The sequence below is a fragment of the Carcharodon carcharias genome, chromosome 13, assembly GCF_017639515.1.
Source record: "Carcharodon carcharias isolate sCarCar2 chromosome 13, sCarCar2.pri, whole genome shotgun sequence".
Lineage (NCBI taxonomy): Eukaryota > Metazoa > Chordata > Chondrichthyes > Lamniformes > Lamnidae > Carcharodon > Carcharodon carcharias.
Window position 1 is genome coordinate 120,245,012 of NC_054479.1, and position 27,884 is coordinate 120,272,895.

At 40.1% G+C, this 27,884-nt stretch overlaps 1 protein-coding gene across 4 annotated transcripts in view; it reads right to left on the reverse strand.

The window, feature by feature from the left end:
• orc5 (origin recognition complex, subunit 5) overlaps window positions 1–27,884 on the reverse strand; it is a 113,447-nt gene that overhangs the window by 20,962 nt on the left and 64,601 nt on the right. For all 4 annotated transcript variants that reach the window (XM_041202331.1, XM_041202332.1, XM_041202330.1 and 1 more), the window contains exons 12-13: window positions 27,728–27,775; window positions 22,495–22,605 (exon numbers count right to left, since the gene is read on the reverse strand). In XM_041202331.1, the coding sequence (XP_041058265.1) occupies window positions 22,495–22,605; window positions 27,728–27,775 (159 nt within the window). The remainder of the gene's footprint in view (window positions 1–22,494; window positions 22,606–27,727; window positions 27,776–27,884) is intronic.

Below are 27,884 nucleotides of genomic sequence, written 5' to 3' on the forward strand. Positions count from 1 at the left end.
CACCCCCAGCCCCCCGCACCCTCAGCTGATGAATCAGTACTCTTCCATGTTGAACACCACTTGGAGAAAGCACTGAGGCAAGTGCGCAGAGTGTAGGCTGGGTGGGGTCTTCAACGGCCATCACCAAGTGGCTCAATAGCACCACTACAGACCATGCTGGCTGAGTGCTAAAGGACATAGCTGCTAGACTGGGTATAGGTCAGGTGGTGAGTGAACCAAGTGGGGAATCATACTTGGCATCGTCCTCACCTACCTGCCGCAGATGCATGTGTCCATGACAGTATCAGTAGGAGTGACCACCACACAATCCATGTGGAGACGAAGTCCTGTCTTTACATTGAGGATACCCTCCATTGTGTTGTGTGGTACCATCACCATGCTAAATGGGATAGATTTCGAACAGTCTAGCAATTCAAGACTGGGCAGTTACAAGGCGCTGAGGAGTAGCAGCAGAACTGTACTCAACCACAATCTGTAACCTCATGGCCTGGCATAACCCCCCCTACCATAACTACCAAGCCAGGGGGTCAACCCTCGGCTCAATGCAGGAGGGCATGCTAGGAGCAGCACCAGGCACATACTAAAAACGAGACATCAACCTGGTGAATCTACAACACCTGGTGAAGGACGACTTGCATGCAAAACAGCAAAAGCAGCAAGTGAAAGCCGAGTGGATGGCCCACCTTGGCTTTCTCTGGAGGGCCCCAGCATCACAGGTACCAGTCTTCAGACAATTCAATTCACTCCACATGATAGCAAGAAATGATTGAAGGCACTGGATACTGCAAAGGCTACGGGTCCTGATAATATTCCGACAATAGCACTAGAGATGGTACTGAAGATTCTTGCTCCAGAACTTGCCACGCCTCGAGCCAAGCTATTCCAATACAGCTACAACACTGCCATCTTACCTGGCAATATGGAAAATTGCCCAGCTATGTCCTGTACACAAAAAAGCTGGACAAATCCAACCCAGCCAATTACCGCCCCATTAGTCTACTCTTGATGATCAGTAAAGCGATGGAAGAGGTAATCAACGGTGCTATCAAGCAGCACTTGCTTAGTAATAACCTGCTTAGAGATGCTCAGTTTGGGTTTTGCCAGGATCACTAAGCTCCTGACCTCATTACAGCCTTGCTTCAAACATAGTCAAAAGAGCTTTTAGTGTACAACAAATAAGGAAGTAGAAAATTTGAAAAAAATATGAAGCAAGATAAGTTAGTAAATAAAACATAATGGAGATGCAAAGGAGGAAGAAATAAGGGATTTAGATTGAGCAGATGAACAAGGGATCAATTGTATTACTGAGTATATTATAGACTACTAAATAACAGAAAGGAAACGAAGGGTGAAGTTCACAAAAAAAGAGGCATGTATTAACAGTTAAAATTGTAGGAAATTTGAATTATACAAACATATGACAGGATCGGAAAATATTTGTAATGAAGGTTTCTTTTGCAGTGTCTTCAGAACTGTTTTCTCAATCAAATATTGCCTTTACAGGAAAGGAACACTACTTGACTCGATTCTAGGTTATGAAGCAGTTAACATAAAAGTAGGGGACCGTTTTCAAAACTGTGAAAAGGTAATTAGGTTCGGTGCATGGCTAGAAAAAGAAAGGGTGTATGGCTAGAAAATAGCATGATAAAACGGGGACTTTCCCAGGTAGAATGCAAAGAAACCAATGGCAAATTAGAACAATAGCTCAGTAATTGTAAATAGTAGTTCACCAGGTGATGAAAAGGATTTAAACAGATGATTCAAGAAGATCAAAAAGGCCATGTATAAAAGGCTGGGCTTTACTGGATGAAAACAAAAAAACAAATTAGAACATAAAAAGCATTTATTTTACCCTTGCAGCGCAGATAATGAAAATGGAAGTGAGAAACAATATAAAAATAGGAAACCCATCAAAAAGGGAAATTAACAAGGTTAAGGGGAAGAATAAGTGAAAATAAGGGAAAACATTACCAGTAGTAACGTTAGATTCTATGGGAGTGCACTGCAGCAACTTGCCCAGGTTTCTTCAGCAGCACCACCTAGACGGATAATGTGAATGATAGATATGAGTTCCGACTGATAGGGATTGCTGTTAGGCGAGTGACGGCGGTATGGTAAATTGATGCTAGTGGTGCAGATGATAGCATATGGCATTTGAAGATAATCGTGACCACCTGTGTGAGCTCATTGAACTTTTTACAGCTCTGCATCCAGGTCCTCTGAGCTCGACTCCTGGCATCGACCTCCAAAGTTATCTGCTCCCACTGTCTTTTGGCCATCTGTATCCTGCCTCTTCAATTAAGACCTTCTGCAGTGTCTAAAAACCTTGGAGCCTGCTCTCTCATATTCCACCATTCTTGACTATTTCCCAGGTCAAATTCACTAGGTTTGTGGACCCCCTGCTGATGCATACAGCCAATGAATTGTGGCTAGTGCTGGCTGCATGTAGAAATCATTACGCACAAGCAGCATGAAGTACTGCTTGTACTTGTGCACTGTGATCCCCTCACCTGTTTCAGGGGCTCTCCAATTTAACATTCAGATACTTTTAAAGTCATGCTAATCATTGTCCCTGGTTATATTACAATTGGAACATCTCCAATGTATTTGAACTGACACTTATTTCTCAGCATCAAATCATTTTTGGTGGGATACTTGCATTTTTTCAACATTAGTGAATATGTTTTACAGTCAACTAAGCAATCACAATAAAAATCCACGAGGAACAGATAATTCAGTCCCTTAAAATATTCAAATTGACCATGAAAACTATTTTTAATAAAATAAATGAATGCTGCTTTGAATATTTTCAGGTCTAAAATCAGATACATTAAACTAAAGCATCCTGTAAATTCTGATTCAAGATCATATAATTCAGACAAATTTGCTCGTTAAATAAACCAGTTGCTGATCTGATTAAGTAGCTTGTGGTCTGCAAGTCTTTTAACCATAAGGTTTATTTTTGCTGTGGCATTTGAAGATAAGCAGGAAACTCTTATTTTGTACACTGACAAAAAGGCCATAATTAACGCTGAGGTTGTGCCAAGTTGTTTCCTCGCAGCATCACATACCTATAAGTGTCTTTGTTTAGCATGTTTTTTTGAAAATCCTATTATCTCTCTTTACCCAAAAAAGTGCTTTTAGTTATAATGCACACCTCCTTACTAAATCACTCTGGAAATCATCAGATTGATACATAGGCGATATTTAAAATTATCACCCATCCTTAAAAAGGACTCGACCACTTCACCTTCCCTAATTATTGCCCCACCTTTCCTCCCCGTTTCTCAATAACCTGCTCTCAAATATGCCATTAACACCCAATTCTCTTCCTGTTTGAATCCTTTGGAGCTTCTGCCTGTCAATTGATTCAAAAGCACCGTGGCCAAATTCAGCAAGGGCTAGATGGCTGCAAACATGATCAATTAATCCTTTTAATCTCACCATGGCTTTCAATGAAGTTGATTACTCTAACTTCCTAAGCAGACTTTCCTTTGTCTACGGATCTACTGTGATTTCATTCATACTTGTACCAGCATAGTTAACATTGTCTAGAAAGGTTTCTTCTCTAATGCTGGCAGAGTCAGCTCCAGATGTTCTAATACTCTGTTACCCCTCCTTGGGCTGATGTATGTGTTGTCTCAGGCATGGAAGTAAGGTTCCAAGTGTGCACTGATGACACCCAACCTCACGAGTCCCCCACCATCTTGATTCCATAGTTGCAGTGTTATCCAACAATAAACCATCAATGAAACAGTGCTTTCTGCAGCTCAACATTTACAACACTGAAGCCACTTTATATTACTTTCTGGAAGCTTTGTGCCTCAGGTACCATTTCTATCCCTCTGACCTTTTATGTTCAATCCTAAACTGAGTTTCAAACCAGACACCTAATCCATAATTAAGACTTCCTATTGCCAGTTTTGGTGCCTGGAGATCCCCCATAAAAAGTACAACTTGCATCAGAAATCTAACAAATTCTAAATCCTACATACCTATCACTTCTGTCGCCTCCATTAATTTCCACCCCCAACTTGTAACATTTTGTCTAATGTAATCTGGTTATTAGTGAAATGATTACCTTTAAAAAAGAACATGCCATCATTTTAAAGGCAGTTTAATGACAAGATTTATTTGTCAATACAGACTGATCCAAAGAAATTCCTTTGAAGTAAAGCTGCTTTTGGAGTGCTCTGAGACAGGTAAGCCTGCCACTTGGCCATGTGGGGTTCTTTGGAAAAACATGTTGTTCCACAATTGGCTTCTAGCCATAACTGATACTTCTTGAAATGCTCCAGATTTTGCTGAGAGTTCTAGTATACTCAACATGTTCAGCAAAAGAGGATGTTTCCTGCATAAGAGCACTCATCAGATTCATCTAAAAATCCACAGGAAAGTATCTGATAAATAAGAAAACGTTTCTGTGCAGCATGCTGCTACTTTAAATCTTTTACAGTATGCAAAATATTATCTACTAAAAGGCTTGGGGTCTCCAGCACAAACAAAGTCTAAAGCAATACAGTATATGCATCAGCTGAGGCACAGGTGTCTATTCAAGCTGTAATGTCAGGTGTTCTTACATAAAAACCTTTTTCTCTGACAAAGGTACCATCGGTGCAAGTTTGGAATAAGTCTGAGACAACATCTGCACCTTTGCCCCACAGGGCTTGGAAACAGATGGTCTGCTTTTCCACAGATCACTGACCATGCATAGCCAATGCCTAATTCTACTGGCATATTAAGAATGAGCTTCAGGTTGATTACCTATACTTTCAGCCAAATACAGGGAGATTTAATGCATTAAACTGGTCAAAAGAGATGTGCTTAGGAGAAGTTATATATTTATCCTTTCCCTTCTTAACTAGAGTTCCAGATGGTTATTTGAAACCTCAAAAGAGAAAGCATACTGAATAAGCATATGTTCATTGGGGCTGCCATGGAACAGTGTGTTCTTAGATACCAGATTATATATAAGAGATTTAGGACAGAGAGCAGGAAAAACTTATTTTTAGTATAAAAGAAGGTTGGGAGACTGTGGAATGCACTGCTGGAATTAGTGATGAAAGTAGGTCATATCAACTTTTAAAATAGTTTGGATAGCTGGTTGAAGAAAAGGCAATTCAAAAGGGAGAACTGGGAAGGCACATTTGGACAACTGATGGTAAACATGCATCGAATGCTTCCCTGTTGTAACTTCCATCTACTTAATTTCAGCTCTGCATTGTTAGATAGCTGACAGCGCATTTTCAGATAAGACTAAGGCAGAAAGAATAAATGCTGAAATAAATTTAAAAGTTGCAATCCATCTTTAAAGCAGTTAGTCTTTAGAAATTGCATATATCTATTTATACTGAAACTGCATGTTTTTAACCTATGGAAACATTTAGAATAATCATTCCAGATAATACATTGTTTGGCACCAGAAAGCTGGATCTTTTCCCAGCTAGAAGAGTTTATGAATTATAATGTTTTTAACAGAGTTTTTCATACAAGTTACCAGTTCATTTTTCAGTAGAAAGTAAACCAGTGAACAAAAATTTCCTTAAGCCAGGTAATAGTTTCAAGTAAAAAATAATGATGGATTTAATGGTCTGGGATAGAAAGCCAAAGAGTTTTTTAATGTCCAATTTGAATAAAATTTAAAATAACATCTATTGGGATTTATTTTTTTCTGTCTCAATCTTATGTGAAAACGTACCATCGGCTATATAACAATGCAGAGCTGAAAGTAAGTAGATGGAAGTTACAACAAAGATACATGTAATGTGGGTAATACAGTAATAATGGCAACTTCAATTTACACATTTTGGTTAACCAAATCAGCACTAATGCTGTAGAGGAAGAATTCCTAAAGTGTGTACGAGATGGATTGCTGGAGGAGTATGTTGAGAAGCCAACTAGGATTTAGTGTTCCGTAATGAGAAAGGGCTAATTAATAGCCTTGCTGTAAAAGAGCCTATGAGAAATAGTGACCACAATATGATAGAATTTTGCATTAAGTTTGAATGTGATAATAGTTCATTCTGAAACTAGGGTCTTAAATCTGAAGAAAGGAAATTATGAAGGTATGAGGGCAAATTGGCTATGGTGGATTCGGGAAAATACTCAAAGATTTTATGGCAGACAGGCAATGGCTAGTATTTAAGGAAATACAACATAGTCTATAACAGATATACACTCCTCTAAGGCACAAACACCCAAAGGGAAAGGTAAGTCAACCGTGGTTAATGAAAGTTAAAGATTGCATTAGATCAAAGGAAGTGGCTTATAAGGATGCCAGAAAAAGTGGTAAGCCTGACGATTGGAAGCTATTTAGGACCCAGCAAAGGAGGATCAAGAAACTGATTAAGTAAGCGAAAAGAGAACATGAATGCAAACTAGCAAGGACCATAGAGGTAGATTATAAAAGCTTATTTAGGTGTGTGAAAAGGAAAAGTTTAACTGGGACAAATGTGGGCCCATTACAGGTGGAGACAGGAGAATTTATAGTAGAGAAACAGGGAAATTGTGGAGAAACTAAACAGTTACTTTGTATCTGCCTTCATGGAAGAAAATACAGAAAATCTCCCAGAAATACCAAGCGACCAAGGGGCTTAGAAACCGAGGAACAGAAAGAAATTATTAGTAAAGAGGTAGTGCTTGAAAAGTTAACTGGATTGAAGGTCGATAAATCCCCTGGACCAGATGAGCTTCATCTCAGAGTATTGAAGGAGGTAGTTAGAGAAATAGTGGATGCATCTTTCCAAATTCAACAGATTCTGGAAAGGTTCCTGCAGACTGGAAAGTAGCAAATGTAACCCCACTAATTAAGAAGGGAGGAAGTGGGAGAACGAAGAACTAAAGACCTTAGTTTGAAGTCAGTAGTAGGAAAATATTAGAATCTATTGTAAAGGATGTGATAACTGGACATTTAAAAAAGAATGGTAAAATTGGGCAGGGCCAACATGGATTTATGAAAGGAAAATCAGGTTAGAGTTTTTTTTTGAGGATATTACTTGTAAGTTTTGATAAAGAAGGATCAGTGGATGTGGTGTATTTGGATTTTCAGAAGGCTTTTGATAAGGTCCCACACAGGAGGAGGTTAGTAAGTAAAATTAAAGCACAAGGGATTGGGGGAATTGCTTAACAGACAAAAAGCAGAGAGTAGTAATAAATGGATCATTCTCAGGATGGCAGGCTGTACTAGTGGGGTACCACAAGGATCAGTGCTAGGTCCACAAATATTCACAACCTATATAAGTGATTTGGATGTGAAGACCAATTGTAATTTTTCAAATTTGCTGATGACACCAAACTGGGTGGGAACACAAATTCTGAGAAGGATGCAAGGAGGCTCCAAGAGGACTTGGACAGGCTAAGTGAATGGGCTAGAACATGGGAGATGGAATATAATGTGAATACCACCACTCGGAAGTTCCCCTCCAACCCACACACCGTTCTGACTTAGAAATATATCGCCGTTCCTTCACTGTTGCTGGGTCAAAATCCTGGAACTTCTCCCTAACAATATTCTGGGTGTATACACACCATATAGACTGCAGCAGTTCAAGTAGGTAGCTCACCACCAGCTTCTCAAGGACAATTAGGGATGGGCAATAAGTGCTGGCCTCGTCAGCAATACCCATATCTCATGAATGAATTAAAAAACTGTGAATTTATTCACTTAAGTAGAAAAAACACAAAGGCAGAATATTTCTTAAATGGTGAGGGGTTGGGAAGTGCGAGTGTCGAAAGGGATTTGGGTGTCTTTGTTCATGAGCAACTAAAAGTTAGCATGCAGGTGCAGCAGGCAATTAAAAAGGCAAATGGTATGTCGGCCTTCATCAAAAGGGGATTTGAGTAAAGGAATAAAGATGCCTTGCTGCAGTTGTGTAGAGCCTTGGTGAGACCTCATCTGGAGTACTGTGTACAGTTTTGGTTCCCTTTTCTAAGGAGGGATATACTTGCCACAGAGTGAGTGCAACGAATGTTCACCAAAGTAATCCCTGGGATAATGGGATTGTTTTATGAGGAGAGATTGATGAGACTAGGTCTGTATTCCCTGGAATTTTGAAGAATGAGGGGTGACCTCATTGAAACTTACAAAATTCTTACAGAGCATGACTGGGTAGAAGTAGATAAGATGTTTCCCCTGGCTGGTGAATCTAAAACCAGAGGACATGATCTTAAATGGCCTACCTCTTACCCTGAGATTGAGATCAGAAGGAATTCTCTACCCCAGAGGGCTTTGGCAGCTCAATCATTGAGCACGTTCAAGACCGGAAGTTGATAGGTTTCTGAAACTAATGACATGAAGGGATATGGCGATAGTGCAGGGAAGTGGCATTGAGAAAGATGATCAGCCATGATCTAATTGAATGGTGGAGCAGGCTCGACAGGCTGAATGGTCTACTGCTGTTCCTATAATACCTTGAACATGGTTGGTTTCCACAATCAAATCTACCTATGAAGCCACACTTGGCAATTAGAGAATTATAATGGTATACCCCAAGTCAGAAGAGAGCAAACTGATGCTTATTCATACTTTAAGAATGCATTTTGCAAAACTGCTCAAGATCTTGGAATTCATTAAATTTATAACACTGATGGAATTTATAGTAATGAAACAATATTAACATTTTTTTTTACAGTGAGTGCAGCTGCAGCGGAGGAAAAGTAGAAGAAAGAAACTTCTCTTCAGTTGTTCTCATTTACAATAAAACAATGCCCAAAGAATTTTCAGCACACATCCTTGTCAATTCACCTGCGTTTTTCTAGTATTTTAGAAGCAGCCAATAATAGTAACCTCAATAAATATGAAGCTGTTAATTTCTCAACTGAAGATGGCAATACTTAGAAAAGAAAATGGGGGAAGATAGGAAAAAAAACATTAAAAAGTCTTAGTAATTTAATTTTTCTTCACAGTGGTGTATCTAAAACAATTTCTATCTAGTTTCCAAGAACATAACAGGAAAGTAGAAATATTTGTGTATCATGCCCAATATTCAAATTTTATTTCAATAAATTAGAAGTAAATCAATAAATTATTAGCAGTATTTTTTTTAAATTCATTTACGGGATGTGGGCTTCACTGGCTGGGTCAGCATTTATTGTCTATCCCTGGTTGCCCTTGAGAAGGTGGTGCTGAGCTGCCTTCTTGAACCACTGTAATCAATGTCAAAGCCTCAATCTGCTAAGCTTGCTATCAAAATATGTTCAATGACACAAAATAAACTTTCAAAAAAAGTTTCATTTCTAGATCATGCAGCTTTTGATAAATAAAATCATTTGGCTCATGCATATAAACGGCATTCCAAACAAATTAATAATCTTTTAAATTTACAGCGATACCCCTGCATTAATAACCACCATTAACAGGGCTACGATCTTATCTAATGGAGATGAAGGCCAATAAGTCCCCTGGACCTGATGGGTTGCATCCTAGAATATTAAAGGAAGTAGCTACAGAGATAGTGAATGCACTGGTAGCAATCTTCCAAGAATCCTTAGATTCTGGAAAAGTCCCAGAGGATTGGAAAACTGCCAAAGTAACACCCTTATTCAAAAAGGGAGACCCCAAAAAACAGATAATTATAGGCCAGTTAGCTTACCATGTCATTGGGAAAATGTTAGAGTCTATTATAAAGGATGTAATAGCAGAGCGTTTAGAAATACATAATCTAATCAAGCCGAGTCAGCATGGCTTCATGAAGGGGAAATCATGCCTGACAAATTTATTAGAACTCTTTTAGGAGGTAACAAGCAGGATAGATAAAGGGTAACCAGTAGATGTAATATATTTGGATTTCCAAAAGGCATTTGATAAGGTACTGCATGTAAGGCTACTTAACAAAATAAGAGCCCATGGAGTTGAGGGTAGTATATGAGCATGGATAGAGGATTGGCTAATTAATAGAAAACAGAGTCGGGATAAAGTGGGCATTTTCATGATTGCAACCTGTAACTAGTGGAGTGCCACAGGGATCACTGCTGGGGCCTCAATTATTTACAATATATATTAATGACTTAGATGAGGGAAATGAATGTACTCGCACCAAATTTGCAGCTAATACAAAAATAGGTGAGAAGGCAAGTGTTGAGGGTGACACAAGGAGTCTACAAAGTGATATCGACAGATTAAGTGAATGGGCAAAAAAGTGGCAGGTGGAATATAACATGGGAAAATATGAGGTTATGCACTTTGGCAGGAAGAATAGAGGAGCTGAACTTTATTTAAATGGAGAAAGACTGCAGAAGGCTGCAGCACAGAGGGATTTGGGAGTCCTTGTGCATGAATCCCAAAAAGCTAACATACAAGTTCAACAGGTAAAAGGGAAGGCAAATGGAATGTTAGCATTTATTTCAAAGGGAATGGAGTATAAAAATAGGGAACTCTTGCTAAAACAATACAAGGCACTAGTTAGACCACACCTAGAATACCGTAAACAGTTTTGGTCCCCTTATCTAAGATAGATATACTGGCATTGGAGGCAGTCCAGAGAAAGTTCACTAGGTTGATTCCAGGTCTGGAGGGATTTTCTTATGAGAGGTCGAGTAGGTTGGGCCTGTACTCATTGGAGTTTAGAAGAATGAGAGGCGAGCTTAGGGGGCTTGACAGGGTAGATGTAAGAGCTTGTTTCCCCTTGTGGGAGAGTCTAGGACCAGAGGGCATCATCTCAGAGTATGGGGTAGCCCATTTAAGATAGAGATGAGGAGGAATTTCTTCTCACAGAGGGTAGTTAATCTGTGGAATTCTTTACCACAGAGGGCTGTAGAGGCTGGGTCATTAAGTATATTCAAGGCGGAGATAGACAAATTTTTAATCAGTAGGGGAATCAAGGATTATGGGGAAAAGGTGGGAAAGTGGAGTTGAGGATTATCAGATCAGCCATGATCTCAATGAATGGCAGAGTAGACTCGATAGGCCGAATGGCCTACTACTACTCCTACATTTTATGGTTAACCATTGCCCGGGGGTGGGGGGTGTCAGTTCCTAATTAACTTTTTACAGAAACCTAAAACAGCACAGATAAAGTAGCAAAACCATTCTTAACAGTTATTTGAAAAATATTTTGATGTATCACATGGAATGCAGCAGTTCATGGCGGCGGCTCACCAACTCTTTCTCAAGGGCAATTAGGAATGGGCAATTGTCCAACTGATCTTGTTGAACAGGTATGAAATGCTTGCTAACTGTGTGGATGAGGAGAAGGTGAATGAGTAGACTGGCTATGGCACTATGCTGAAGGATGCCATTCAAGTGGATGCAGTGAAGAGGAATGTGGTAGTTATAGGAGACAGTATAGTCAGGGGCATGGATATCGTTCTCTGCAGCCATAACAGGGAGCTCCAAAGGTTGTGTTGCCTGCCTTGTGCCAGGGTTAAGTACATCTCCTCGTGGCTGGAGAGAAATCTGGATTGGGAGGAGGACGATCCAATTGTCGTGGTCCATGTGGGAACCGATGACATAGCAGAACATCCCCGGTTCTACCGAGGAGAATTTGAGGAGTTAGGGTCCAAATTAAAATGCAAAACATCAAAGATAACCATCTCAGGATTGCTACCTAAGCCATGTGTCAATTGGCATAGGGTTAAACAGATTAGAAAATTAAAGACATGACTCAAAGAGTGGTGTGGGAAGAAGGGGTGCTGGCATTACTCAGGGAAGAATAAGCCTGTTGGATTGGGCTCTACTTGAACCGGGCTAGAATCAGTGCCTTGGCCAATCGTATAACCATAACGTGATGTATAACTTTCAGCTAACGGAGGGGGTGTGGGGGGGTGTGTGTGTGGGTGTGTGAGTATGTGAGTGGGGGGGCGGGGGTTTGAGGGTTTCGGGTGATGGGAGACTTAGAAATCAAAACAGTAAGGTCAAGGTATTGAAACAGTATATTGCTGTTGGTAAAGGCAAGCAGAGTAGGAAAGGAAGGGACAGAGTTTAACGAAAATGTACATTAGCAAATAAGGTCGTTTCAGGGAATAGAAATTTTAAAAATGAAATTAAAGGTTCTTTAAACTGAATGGATAAAGCATCTGCAACAAGATAGATGAATTTGCTGAACAAATAGAGGTAAATGATTTAGATCTAATCGTGATTATAGAAACATGGTTACAAGGTGATGAACGTTGGGAAATAAATATTCCAGGGTACAATATTAAGACAGACAGAAAGAAAGAATCTGGCCTCTGGAGATCATGAAGTAGAATCAGTATGGGTGCAAATCAGGAATAGCATGAGTCGGAAAACACTGGTGGGAGTTGTTTTATAGGCCCTCAAACAGTAGTTATACCGTTTGCAGAGCATTAAACAAGAAATTATTGGAGCCTGTAACAAAGGAAATGTAATAACTGTTGGGGGACTTAAATCTTCACATAGACTGGGGCATCAAATTGGCAAGAATGGTCGAGAACAGGCTTGTCCAACCTTTTCATGCAGTGGTTGGGGGCGGTGGGGGGGGGGGGGGCACATTTCAATTTTTTTTTCTCAGTCAAGGGGCTGATGAGCTAATTTCAGGAAGATAAGGGTTTGCTGCAACATTAAACATGAACTTAAATAAAATGTTGAGGCATGAAGAACAGGCAACTTGCCGAGCAAAAAAAGAAGCAATAAATTGATAATTTAAAAACAAGTAGTCAATAAAAATAACTAATAGAGTGTGAGGGGCTCAAATTGTGCTTGTCCAGTTCACTCCCAGTCTCACTGTGCTAGTTAGTGCGAGTGTGTTGGCGTGTGGGGGGTGAAGCGATTGCGAACCCCTAGACTGGAAGTGAGCCAGACACACTAACAGCACGAGCAGCCATCTCTCCCCTCGCTCAGTAGTCACTCATTCCTTGCTCATCAGCTATTTTGTCCCCGCTCAGCAGCCACTCTGACTCTTTCCCCCTCCCTGAAAACCCCTTCCCTCCCAAGCAAACTCACTCCTGCCGTCACGCCATTTTTTTCAGGCTGAAGAAAGCTGCTCCTCCAATCAGAGACAGATTCTCTCCCACATTTGCTGCTGATAGGATCACAAGTGACCTATCAACAGCAAATACAGTAGAGAAGTGGCCTGTGATTGGAGGAGCAGCTCATTGCATAATCTTCGAATTCACTTACCAACATTTAGAACATGGGGTCTGCAAGCTGAATGGAGGGGCCTGTGGGGGGATGGATAGTGGCCTGCTTGCTGTGTGTTAGACAAGCCTGGTCTAGAAGATGAGTTTATAGAATATTTTCATGAGTTTCTTGAGCTGTACATAGAGGAACTGACTAGGGATAAGATCCTAGATCTGGTATTGTGTAAACAAACAGAGTTAATTAATATCAGGGTAAAAGATCCACTGTGAAAGAGTGACCATAATACCATTCAATTCCATGTTAAGCTTGGAAGTGACATTTACCAATCACAAACTAAAACGCTAAACTTAAACAAAGCCAATTACACAGGTATGAGAGGGAAAACTAGTTACAGTTAATTAAGTCAATAGATTAAAACGTATGGAGGTAAATGAACAGTGAAAGACATTTAAAGAAACAATTTAAAATGTTCAACAAAACTGCATTCCACTGAAGAACAAAAGTTCAGCAAGAAAGACCCAACCGTGGCTCACTCAGGAAGTTAGGATGGTATTAGATTAAAACAACAGGTTTACAATGTTGCAAAAACAGTAGCAAACCTGAGGATTGGGAGTATTTTAGAAACCAGCAAAGGGCCATCAAAAAGTTGATAAAAAGGGAAAAAAATAGAATGAAAGTAAACAAGCCAGAAATGTACAAAAGCTCTGACAGGCTGTTTTTTTAAGTATATAAAAAGGAAGAGAGTATTAAAGTAAATGCCTGTCCCTTAGAAGCAGAGACAGGAGGAATAATCATGGGGAATGAGGAGATGGCAGAGGCATTCAACAAATATTTGTGTCTTCTGCTGCGAAGACACATATAAGTTCCACACCAGAAATTGACGATAATCTAAGGGCTAAAAAATGAAATTAGGGAAATTAATATCAGCAGAGATAAAGTGTTGGAGAAACTAAAGGGACTAAAATCAAACAAATCTCTGGGGCCTTATGGCCTACACCCTGGTGTTCTAAAAGAGATAGCTGCATGGATAGTGGATGCGCTACCTATGATTTTCCAAAATTCCTTAGATTCAGGAATGGTCCAACTGGATTGGAAGTTGGCAAATGTTGCACCGCTGTTCAAGAAAGGAGGGAGAGTGTGACTACAGGCCAGTTAGCCTAAGACCATTGTTGAGAAAATGCTGGAATCTATTAAGGAAGTCTTAATAATGCACTTAAAAAAGCATAGTATGATTAGAACAATGGTTTTACTAAAGAGAAACCCTGTTCGACAAATTTATTAGTTTTTTGAAGATGTAACTAGTAGGGTAGATAACAGGAAACCAGTGGATGTAGTATACCTGGATTTCCAAAAGACATCCGATAAGGTGCTGCACAAAAGGTTAATAGGCAAAACAAGGTCTCACGGAGTTGGGGAATATTATATTGGCATGGATAGAGGATTGGTTAATGGATAGAAAACAACTGGCAAGCAGTGAATAGTGTGGTGTCATAAGGATCAGTGCTGGGGCGTCAGCTATTTACAATCTATTTTAATGCCTTAGATGAAGATATAAAGAATAATATACCCAAGTTTGCTGATGATATCAAACTAGATGGAATGGTAAGCTGTGGGGAGGACAGAGGGACTGCAAAGAGATATAGGCTGGTTAAGTGAGTGAGCAACAAGATGGCAGATGGAGTATAATATAAGGAAATGTGAAGTTACTCACATCAGTCGTAAGAATAAAAAAACTAGATATTTTTTTTTAAAATGTGAGAAACTTGTAAATGTTGATGTTCAAAGAGACTTGAGTGTGCTGGTACAAGGAATGCAGAAAGTTAGCATGCCGGTGCAGCAAGCAATTAGGAAGGAAAATGGTATGTTGGCCTTTGTTGCAAGAAGACTGGAGTACAAGAATAAAGAAGTCTTGCTACAGTTGTACAGGGTTTTGGTGAGACCACATCTGGAGTAGTGCGCGCAGTTTTGGTCTCCACTTTTAAGAAAGGATAAACTTATATTGGAGGTGGTACATCGAAGGTCCACTAAATTGGTCTCTGGGATGAGGGGGTCGTCCTATGATGAGAGGCTGAATAAATTGAGCTTATATTCTCTGGAGTTTAGAAGAATGAGAGGTGATCTCATTGAAACCTACAAAATCCTGAAATAGCTTGACAGGGTAAGAGCTGAGAGATTGTTTCCATTGGTCAGGGAATCTAAAACACAGCAGCACAGTCTCAGTCCCAAATGAATGGCCCCTTATCCTAAGATGAGGGGAAATTCCTTCGTTCAAAGGGTTGTGAAGCTTTGGAATTCTCTACACCAGAGGGTAGTGGATGCTCTATTATGCTGGAATAGACAGATATTTGATCTCTCAGGGAATTAAGGGATAAGGGAACGGGCAGGAAAATGGAGTTGAAGCCCAAGGTCAGCCATGACCGTACTGAATGGCAGAGTAGGCTTGATAGGCTGTGTGGTCTTTTCCTGCTCCTCTTTCTTAAGTCCTTATGGGCAATATAAGCTGGCATGGCCAGTGATACCCACATACAGTGAGCAAATAAATAAAAAAAATGTGCAACTCTAATATCTGAACACTGAATCGCTCAGGGCCTTATTTGCATTCTCTAGGCTACAGGAGCAATAGTACAGATAGTAACTTAGCATTTTACATTGAGTCTGTCATCGTGACGATCAACTCACTCAATTTCCTACATGCTTATCACAATAGTGTCGAAACTTCACTTCATGGAGTTAGTTACCTTTTTTGAACAAATTAAGTCTTGGTGTGTGTTTATTTCTCTTGTCTCTTCTGTCTTGGTGGGACACATGGCAACCTCCACCCCCAGTGGTCCCAAAGATTTACGGTAATTGGCAAAAGTAGCAATGACAACATGAGAAAAAAAATTTTCACGCAGCGACTGAAGATCTGGAATGCACTGCCTGGGAGGGTGGTGAAGGCAGATTCAATCAAGGCATTCACGAGGGAATTGGATTATTATCCGAAAAAGAAGAATGTGCAGGGGTACAGGGAGAAGGTGGAGCTATGACGCTAGGTAAATTGCTCCTTTGGAGAGCTAGCACAGACACGAAAGGCTGAATGGCCTCCCATCTGCAGTGTAATCATTTTGAGATTGAGTAATTATTTTGGGTGCACTTCTAAATCACCTTTATAGGGGTGTTCATTTCAGTCAGATTTTAGCTGACTCCAAAAATTCACACTACTAAAACTGCTTTTCTTATCCTGCCATAAGACTCAAACCCAGGAAAACTGAATTCTGTCTTCAGGAAACCAATTTAGAACTATAACATATTAAAAGCCAGTTCCTGGAAGCTGACACAAAAGTTACAATAAAGGCGTTTTAAAGAACAAGTTACAAAAATAAAATTTGGAGAAGCTGGGTGCCACATAGTGGCGTAAAGGAATATCACATGTTTTGTAACAGGAATAGGGGCTGAATTTGAAAACTCAGACTCATAATTATTAATGCTGCAAGCTGAAAAGTGAATATACAGTACAAAGTACAGGAATCAGTGCAAGCCACAGCATTAAGGAAGTATTGTGGCACGAAAGCTGATAGAAAGAGGAAATAGTGATCAGGGAGACCAAATTTTACATGACTACATAACAACATCCCCATGAAAATTAAATTTCAAAATTTAACCTAAATCAAAATATTGACTTAATGCATGCTGGAGAAACTATGATATATTAGGACACCTAATAAACTGAACTACATCCGGTGATTCATGTGCAATAAACAAAAAGCTGATCTACTGCACACATTCACCATCAACAAGTATGAAATCTAGTCCATGTGTATATCTCCTCACATCCTGTAAAACCCAATATTCTGAACCAATGACTACACTACAGCTCCCACAAGACATTAAGCAACCCAGCTTCCATCACAATGCATGCGCAGAGGGCACAAATGTACTGTGAGGCTGACTGAGAGAAAACCAAGCAACTAAGTTTCAGCTCCCAGAAACCACAACACAGCCCCATGCTTTGATCCTGCTTCTTCCCTCTCTGACACTGCAGGAAACACAAGCCCTGCACTGTGCCATTCTCTTCTTTTATCAACCCCAACTTGTCTCTCTAGACCACACTCCTGTGTTTACGTCTGTGTTTAATCTGATCCTGCTCTCCAGGTGGATCAATCTCCTGCTCTCTCCCTATAACTGACACAAACCATATTTTGTTTCAACCCTGGGCCCCATTCTGGCCCTAGACTTTTCTGTTCTCCATCATGCTGAACTTCCCAAACTTCATTGCCTGTTCCTTCCATTCCCTTAAGGAAACCAGTGGACATATTGGGGCGAATTTTAACAGGGAAAAAAACTGAAAGGCTTGGGAAGGTTAAAGTGTGAAAAAAACTGTATCCAGACCCATTCTTGCCTACTTCAGGCCTTAACAGAGTCTGGAAAATGAACAACCTGTTTATAGGATCCAAGTTGGTTGGTGAAGCCAAAACCACGACACAGAGCTTTTCTTTATTGAGACAGTTTATTAACTTGTTCAGTCTCACAGCTCTCCAGCTATCCCCTATTTATATGTGCTCAAAGACAATCAATAACCATCACTTGTTGCTCTTAACCTTAACAATACAATTGACATCACAGTAACAAACCTTAACAATGCAATTAACAAGACATTAACAACTAACCCATGCCAAGAAGGTGGTTTGGAACTTTAAATATGACAATAAGGTGGACAGCCTCATTGTCATTCTGTTTATCAACTTTAACTCTGGTTGGTTGCATTTCCTAAGCATCAGAGAACTTGGCAGTTTCATCAAGGTTCAAGATGAGGACTTGGTGGATTCAGGAGATAAATGCCCTTCCATCTATCTCCTGGATCCAGGTGCCAGTCTGAAGAGCCCCCACAATCAAGTGCTACCACCGCCCTTTCATGATTTCCCCCAAACTCTCCAAGGCTTCCCCAATTCCTTCCCACCACAACCAGGCCCTAGTTGATCTGCCATCACTAGCCAATACCAGGCTTCCAAAGTACCTCTGCCTCCAGGAATCAACAGACCACCCTACTAAACCCCTTCCCTCCCCCACAATACTGGCACAGACTTACAAGGTCCTGCTGCCTTCATAAGCCAGTTCCTGCCTCTCTTTTACAGCAGTCTCTCCCGACTTTGCTCAGCAGTCTCTCCCCACTTTACTCAGTTAACTTAGAGGAAATGCTGTACAACAAATTTGTATCTTTGCAACACAAATTTCAAATCTTCAGTGAGGAGCACAATGCTCAAAATTAAATTCTCCAGTGCATGGATGGAAATTATAGTTACTAAACAAGTTTTCTGAGGAAGGTCCTTTGAAGAATAATTAGCAGCATGCATCAAAAAATGATGGCCGGAATTTTCTAGCCCCTCACGCTGGCAGGATCTTCTGGCTCCTCCGATGTGAATGGAGATTTCTGCAGTGGCGGGGCTAGAAAATTCTGGCCTATGTTGGAGTTCAACCACAAACATTGTATTTTAAATAAGTTTGGCGCTATCAATTTAATTACCTACACAAATATTTTTATAATTTTTTTAAACTGAAGTTGAAAGAGTTAAAAATGTACAAATATTAATTATTAGTGCTTAATGTTTAATATGGAAATATTGGCATCTCTCACTTTTATTATTACATTATTCTAGTAAAGTTAAGGAAAGACAATTAAACTGCAGTAGATATGATGGCATTTACACAAATTCTGACGTGGGGCAAGATGAATAAGGCTTTGCTGATGTTTCTATCACAACAAATTTATTGCCAATGAACTAGGTTGAACTTACTTTAACCTCCATTCCTTGTTCACGTGTTTATTTCAAAATGTTATGAACATTATTTTTAAAAAGACTGGGATAAGAGAAATAGTGCATCATCGTGACTAATGAGAAGATGCTGGAGTTGGCCTCACATTATTAATGTGAAGCTGTTCATTACTGAAGGAGGAAAAACAAAACGCAAATCACTAAGTTCAACAGTAAAAATTGGACAAAGACTCCCTGCCTTGCATGGCTCAACGATTAAATGGAGTGCCTCACAGGGCCATAAGCGAGATCTGAGTAGGGAAAGAGTTGAAGGAAATTATAGTTCCATGATTTTCAGGTTTTAAACTATTGATTGCTTCCTGAGAAAAGTGCAAGCAAAATATACAGTAGGGATAAACAGAGCATTTTCAAGTTGGCAGACTGCAAGCAGTGAAATGCCACAAGGGTCAGTGCTGGGGCCTTTAGCTGATTACAACTTATATTGACAACCTAGACAAAAAGATTGAAAGTAATGTGTCCAAGTTTGCTGACGATACAAAACTAGGTGGCAATACTAGTGACGAGGAGGACACAGAGGCTGCAAAGAGATGTAGACAGATTAAGTGAGTAGGTAACAAGGTGGCAAATGGAATATAATGAGGTCATTCACTTTGGTGGTAAGAATAGAAAAGCAGAATTTTAAAAAAAATGTAAAACTTGTAAGTGTTGAAGTTGGGAATACTCCAAAAAGGAATACAAAGACTTGGGTTATAGAATCATTACAGAAATGAGGAGGCCATTTGGCCCATTGCAAGGTGGACTTATACAACCAACAGAAAACTAGCATGCAGGTATAGCAAGAAATTAGGAAGGCAAATTGCACACTGGCTTTTATTCCAAGGGGATTGGAGTACAACAATAAATAAGCCTTACTGCAATTGTAAAGAGCTTTGGTGAAACCATACCTGGAATACTCTGCACGGTTTTCATCTCTATAACTAAGGAAGGATAGGCTTGCCTTGAAGGCAGTACAGTGAAGGTTCACTTGATTAGTTTCTCAGATGAGAGGGTTGTCCTAGGATGAGAGGCTGGGTAAATTGGGTCTATACTCTCTGGAATTTAGAAGAGTGAGGTGATCTCATTGAAACATACAAGATTCTAAAAGGGCTTTACAGGGTAGACCAGAGAGGTTGTTTCCCCCTAGCTAAGAGTTCTTTTTTTAATTCGTTCATGGGATGTGAGTGTTGCTGGCAGGGTCAGTATTTATTTGTTGCTATCCTTAAACCACAGCCTCAGGATAAATGGTTGATCATTTAGGACTAAGATGAGGAGAAATTTCTACACTTGGAGGACGGTGAATCTTTGGAATTCTCTACCCCAGAGGAATATAGGTGCTCTATTGTTGGGTATATTCAAGGCTGAGAGAGATGTTTGATCTCTCAGGGATCAAGAACTATGGATAGCTGGTAGGAAACTGGAGCTGAGGCAGAAGACTAGGTACGATCGTATCAAATGGTAAAGCAGGCTTGAGGGACCAAATGATCCACTACTGCCACTATTCTTATATTCTCCCATCACCAGTGTTTTAAAATTCTTTACTTGAAGAGCTTTTGTCATCACAGACTTTCCATTTGAGGTATTAACACAGCCAACTTGAGTAAGACACAGAACTGCATTGTCAGGTGTGGGTCATGATTAGGCTATTTGCTCTAAATGGTCAGGAAACCCAGAAGTAGGACATTAATGTCATGGCTGAGTTAAAGAGACTCTGCAAAACTGGTTTCACAAAGCTACTGCCGACCTCCCCTGCTAAGTGGGTTCAAAAGTTAAACTTCTGCCTCTTCATTACTATAACTACAAACAGAGGAGCTGGGGAAGGGGGCAGGGATGATGAAGACAGCCAGGCACCTCTGGACTTTCTGTTGTATTTAATATGGTGAGTACCTTTGATGGCAGGTTAACTAGGCAGCTGCCAACCGATTTTGGAAAACTCATTTCCTTTTCGCATGTCATGTGGAGAAGATTACTTTGCAAATCTTAGCACAATGCTGCCACCCAGTGTTATATTTGTTTAATGCACCCAGTATAAAACAAAAAAAAATAGCCAGTTACATGCAACAAAAATAGCCAACTCTAGGCCCAAATTCAGTCTGCTTCCCTATTTCAAACAGCTTAAAGAATTTTAAAGAACAGAAGAAAGCTGCTTGTAGAAACAGATTATTTTCTATTCATGAAAGAATGGACCAACAGCCAATTCAGTACAGGAAGTTATCATTTTCAGCTGAGACCTTCCACTTAACATTGCTGATCTTCCAGGAATGATTTCCAGAGAACAAGGCTCTGTACTAAGATAGTTCCACCAGGTGAGGAGAATCTTATTTCATAAAGATATAATTTGCAATGCCAACTAAGCTATCTGTTTTTTGTCCAAGCCCTAAAGTACTAGATTCTAGTTTCTGCCAATCTGTTTTCCTGGGAGAAGATGGGGGGAGGGGGGGAGTAAAGTTGTGTAAGTGCTTTTCTTTAATACTTGTCATCTCACTTTTTGTGGCTCTGTAATAAGAGATGAGAAGATCAGAGTAGCTTTGGATGAGTTTGCAGACTTTCAATGGAATCCTTTTCCACTGAGCCAGAAATCAATTATTTTAATCTTTGAAGTTCCCACTGCTGGCTTTCCCACTGGTGGTTACAAACTGTTAAAAACACAGGAGCATGAAAGGAAAAGTGAAAAGCAAAAGAGAAAGCAATAAAGGCATGGGTGCAAAGAAATATGCATATGGATGCGCTCAGAAAGAATACCATGGAAAAAGGCATAAGAAAATTAAAATAAGGTATATAATTTACAAATAAAGTTAAACAATTAAAACAGATAAGCAGAGGCCGGAAAACCAAAAGGGGAGACTGGGGAAGTTTCAATTTAAAATGATTACAGTAATAAAGCAATTCCTGTGTTGGGTGGTCATGGGTGAGGTGGCAGAGTCCCATGGAGGGTCATAACAATAGTTACCCAGAAGTTAGAAGTGGTTTTCATTCTAACTTTTCCTGGATAATTGTTACTGTAAGACAGTCGGAACCATCTGAAGTTTTCAATTTAAATCATACTTTTGGATGGTTCTGAGTGAAGGGCAATTGCCCAACGGAAGTTTGAACTGGGGGTCGGGATGTCCAGCACAGCTTTGGGCTACACCACCCCCAGTTACGACTCCTGGAAGATCAGAAGTTATGGGCCAATATGTTTCCATTTACTATACTAGTATAAGTATGTCTGTATTACTGATACATTTCGGAAAGAGGTACGTGGAATCCAGAAAACTGCCTTTATTTGTCAAACACTGACCCCATTAATATGCACCCACACATCTTCAATATAAACTAGTACACTATATTGGTATATCAACTCTATAGATTGCATAGGTAATTGGGGTTATAAGAGAAAGAATGTGCAATATAAGCACTACTTCCGTGGATTCAACAGTTATGGAGCATGGGATTGTGCAGACCACAAAAAAAGTTCCATTGTCAGATTAAAGTCAATAAATACATTGCAATACCAAGTTTTCACAACATTAGCATTACATACTTATTAATTCAGCTTTCAATGTGTTTTCAAAGATTGTGGCCAATTCATTTCACATTCTTGGAGTGGTGCAACCTTTTCATCTCTGAATCTGTAACCTTTTCAAGGTTTTCCCCATGGAACTAGTTAACATTGACATATTCCAAACTCACCTGAGAGAAAATATGTGCAGTGGGAGTCACTCTGTTGTCGACAATGCTGTAGAAAATTGCCAACAACCTATCCAGTGGGAATGGTTTGGGGCCAAGGAGGTGATTGCTGGTCTGTAAGAAACAAGGTTAATTAGACTGATCTGTCTTGGTAATAGTGCATCAAGGGACATTAAATGCCTGCAAGCCAATTAAGTGAACAACCACCCGTTTATATAATTCATTTTCTTAAGCTGTTGTGCATCATGTTTTCAAAAAATAACGGCCATTAATTAATGAGATGGATGTTGCAATAATTGAGAAGAGTAGCTGAAGGTCTGTAGTCAACAGTGACAACACTATAAGGCAGCAAAATATCAACGTTTCCCTCTACACTGGTTTCATAAAACACCTAAAAATGTGTCAATGAAAACCCATGCACAAAAGGAAAAAAACTCAGAAGTTTCCTATTTTCCACTGACTGGATCCATCTTTTCCATTATAATTCATAAATTGAATCTTTAGACAACTAAGTCTGCTTATAATACCACACTAATCACCAAATGTGTGAGCATTATTCTTTTCTCAGCTCTGACTCACCACTATAAAGGCTAGTTGCTAAGCTTTACTTTTCACAGTAAATTTTTAGACTTTTATTTATCCAAGACTGTTTTCTAAAATCTTCCTCAGGACAACTCACCCCAAGCATCTTACCTCCTCCCCAACTAACATGAAATTCCTAACACTCGCAGCTGAATTTTCTCATGAACTTCGTGACAAAATGGAAGTCCCGAGACACACTTGCCGGCAATGCGACCAGCTCGGTGACATTCCCAGAGAAGGCCTCCTAATAGCTGTCGCGCTGGGCAGTTTTCTGATGTTGCTGGCCCAATCACAGGGCTGGCAGCTCTGAAGACTCAGCATCTTCACCAGGAGAAGTGGGCGCTGCTGAGGGTGATCAAGAATGGAGAGGATGTCGCAACATGGGGCTGCCTCTTGGAGAGGTAAGTTTAAGATTTGCATAGGCAAAGCAGGCATTTCCCTCTTATCTGAAGGTGGCTCTGTTGAATACTTTACCAGACAGTTTCAGGCCATTCTATTAATAATTGAACAAAACATGCATGCAAGCTAAATACACAGCATTTAAAAAGTGTAATGGTCTATAGAGTCATGCATGAACAGCTCTCACCAGGTTGGTGTGTACTCAACCAACAAAATCACAGCTCACAAACAAATTCCAATAACAAACCTGCACATTGGTAATTTTATCCAGCATTTCCTGAATGAACCAGAAAAACTGGTAACTGAAATTTTAAACAGCTGATTTTCCTCTACTTGATGACCAGTCAGCTCTCACTATTATCAGGTTTTCAGAAGTATAAACTGCGTGAGTGATTGCAATGCTTCCAGGTTTTTTTGCAGAAGGCATATAAAAACAACTAGAATTATTTGGTAATTTTATGACCCAACTGGTCTTACTCTAATTATGTGAACACAAATCATCACAAATCGCTCGTCATTTATCGCAGAATCCATAATATAAAACTCTCATTCTGCAGTGCAAATAATTTCTGCTTGGGAAACAGCCAAATAGATCATAATGAAGTATAAAAGCAAAATACTGCAGATGCTGGAAATCTGAAATAAAAACAGAAAAAGCTGGAAAAACTCAGCAGGTCTGGCAGCATCTGTGGAGAGAGAAACAGTGTTAACATTTCAAGTGCGTGTGATTTCTTCAGAGCTCTGAAGAAGAGTCACACGGACTCAAAACATTAACTCTTGTTTCGCTCTCCACAGATGCTGCCAGACCTGAGTTTTTCCAGCACTTTTTGTTTTTATTTCACAATGAAGTATGATATATCAACAGAGTTAAAGAGAACATCTACAAATACAATATTGTACTGGAAAACACCCATCACACAAGTGCAGCTATCCTTAAAACTCAGTCAACTCTCAGTACCACTTTAACATTTTGCTACCAACAAACTTAGAAAATACGATACTCAGGAAGTGTTTTGTGATGTACAAAAAAAAGGCCCAATATTTTGATGCCAACGGAACTAAGAGATCAGGACTTTCGACTGCTATAAATTATGGAATCAGCTAATAAATATGCAGTAGAAGTTAGGCTGCAAATAGGCACTAAATGCCTGGGGAGACTGGAAGCGTTTGGAGAAAGATTGGGGAAAAGGCCAGCAGAGCAGCATAGACCCGATGCAGCAGCACTGTAGGAAGCAGGCAAACTGAGCAACAAGAATTGTAATTCGATAAAGAAACTAGGAGCAAATTTCCTAAAGCCAGGCCTGTATGTGTTCCTGTAACAGAGGTACACCAATGAAGCAGAAAGGACAGGTCATTTGGAGTTAGGGGTCATTGACGTGTCATGAATGTGATACGAGCGAGTGCCACATCCTTGGACCCCAGGGATCCATTCCTGTACAGAGGAGTATTTTTAAAATTCATTTTCAGTATGTTGGCATCGCTGGCTAGAATATCATTTATTGTCCATCTCTAACTGCCCTTGAGAACGTGGTGGAGAGCTTCCTTCTTGATTTGCTGCAGTTCCTGTGGTGTAGGTATGCCCTCCCTATTAGGAAGGGAGTTCCAGGATTTTGATCCAGCGACAGTGAAGGAACAGCGATATATTTCCAAGACAAGATGGTGAGTGGCTTGGAGGGGGTCTTCCAGGTGGTGGTGTTACCATCTATCCGCTGCCCTTGTCCTTCTAGGTGGTAGTGGTTGTGGGTTTGGTTTGTGCTGCCTAAGGAGCCACAGCAGGTGCTGCCAGGATAGGTGACCTGTTACTCGTGATTTTCCTTACTATCTCTTTATATGTATGGCACTTCATTCATTACCCTCTGCAGTGGAGTCAGAGATGAAGGTGGGATCTGACAGTGTGGGAGATTTGGCAGAAGTTAGCTGTTGGCTCCTGGACCTGAATCCAATCTTTAGGGCCTTGCTGTAAAGGGAAGGATGTTGATGAACCTCATTCTCGGATGGTGGCACTTAAATACTGCAGACAGGTGGTGGTTGTGTGTGTGTGTGTGTGTGTGTGTGTGTGTGTGTGGAGGGGGGGGGGGGGGGGGGGGGGGGGGGGGGGGGGGGGGGGTGGCATGGACACCTGCCATCAGCATTAATATCAGAAGGTGCAATGCAGCACCTGGAGAAGGCGGTGGCACCAGGAACATGTGTGTTGATCTCTCCCCAGGAAAAGTCTCGAGGCTATATAGTGTATCCAACACTGTTCCATTGCTGGAAAATGCACACAAGGACAAGGACATTGGGAGAGAACAAGATCAGACTCAGCAGTTGCAACATACAAAGCTAAGCAGCTTGCTGACTATCGCTGTCTAGATTCTGACACAGGCTGGTTGCTGGTGTTGTGGAACTGTACCTCAGCGAAGCAGAGGAGTGACAAAAACACAACAGAATTGATGTGGCAAAATGGCTGCTTCTTACTGCAAAGTCCTTGATCACACAAATATAGTGTATGCATTTTTTAAAAACTAAAGATTAGATTTATTTTGTGTCTAAAGTTTCTAAAGTTGATACTTAAATTGAGAATCAAATACAGATACACCTTGCAGCCACATTAAGTTAGTTAATATTGTGCTACACCAGTGAAGAGCAAGTTATGGATTCTCATAAATAATTGGTCACACTAATAAGGAAGGAACAAAATGGAGCTCAGGCACTACAGTTAGAGGCACAAAAAGCTTAGGCAGTCGCCCTGAATTTCAGAGACTTGTGCAAAAGTGAAATAGAAAGTATGAACATTACCTTTCTGATTATGGAATAATGAAGGAAATGAGCAGATTTATGATTGTGGATAGAGAAATGGAGATACAAATATTAATATGTACTTAATACAAACATTCACTAGCTCTGAAGTTAGCTACTTGTGTCTGATGAAAAGAACTATTACCATGGAAACTATTTTACAACAGTTGCGTAAGTTGCATTCCATTTTTATTATTTGGGATGTCAGGATTTTTTAAAAAATCATTCTTTCATGGGATGTGGGCGTTGGTGACAAGGTTTGTTGTCCATCCCTAATTGCCCTCAAGAAGGCGGTGAGCCACCTTTTTGAACAACTGCAGTCCATCTGATGTAGGTAAACAGATAATCTGGTGTTGTTTGGGAGGAGTGCCAGGATTTTGATCCAGTGAGGAAATGGCGATATAGTTCTAAGTCAGGACGGTGTGTGGCATGAAGAGGAACTTGCAAGTAGTGGTGCTCCCACGTGTCTGCTAGTCAGCGGCAGACGTTGCAGGTTTGGAAGGTGCTGTCGAAGGAGCCTTGGCAATTTGCTGCAGTGCATCTTGTAGGTGATACACACTGCTGTCACTGTGCATTGGTGGCAGAGGGAGTGAATACTTAAGGTGGTGGATGGGATGCCAATCAAGCAGGTTGCTTTGTCCTGAGTGGTGTCGAGCTTCTTGAGTGTTGTTGGAGCTGCACTCACCCAGGCAAGTGGAGAGTATTCCATCATACTCCTGACTTGTGCCTGTAGATTGTGGGCAGACACTGGGGAATCCGCAGCTGAGTTACTCTCCACAGAAACCCCAGCCTCCGACCTGTTCTTGTAGCTGCAGTATTTATATGGCTGGTATGGTTCAGTGGATGATTATCAGTGTTTTGGGAACTAAATCTCTACATAAATCCTTTGAATTTGACAAGCATGGAACACTTCAATAACCTACGCTTAAAAGTTGGTAATTTAAATCTATTTTCAACCCTGTTAATCACTTATGTGCAACTTAAAAATAAAGTGGTCAAAAGTACAAAGCAACTACAAAGAACACCAACTGGTTTGATTTTTGGCTGCACAGAAGAAAAATTAAACCGCAAACATATCAAAATATAAGGAACACTGAAAAATGTTTGCTCTGATCTAATCAGTCTCAATTGTGCCTGACCATGCAATGTTCCAATGCACATTATACAGTCTGAATAAACCAAACCAACGGTTTTCAGGTTTACACTGGAGACACAGATGCGCACTTGTAAATGATCCAAGAGATCATAAAAGTGTTGTACTTTTTAATTGTGATGCAGTAAATATTACAAGCAAACTTCTCAGAGTTCATTTGGTAATGTACCATCTGGATCTGCACTCTACAGACCAGTTCGATACTATGTCTATGTTCAGTTAACCATCATAACACAAGTTTTTTTCTATCTTCTCATTCTTTACAGTCCAACTAACATACTGGTTCAATCTAATTTGATTATAATACTGAATATCAATAATCACCTTTTCATGTTTCTTCAAAAATGAGGTTTTTTTAATTTTTCCATGATGCTGGAAATAAAACAAAGGAGAAAGAAAAGTTAAAACATTGTGCTGATCTGCAAAGTACTCAATGTAATTATATATCTACAATAAAAAGGGTGATTTACTGTTTCTCAAA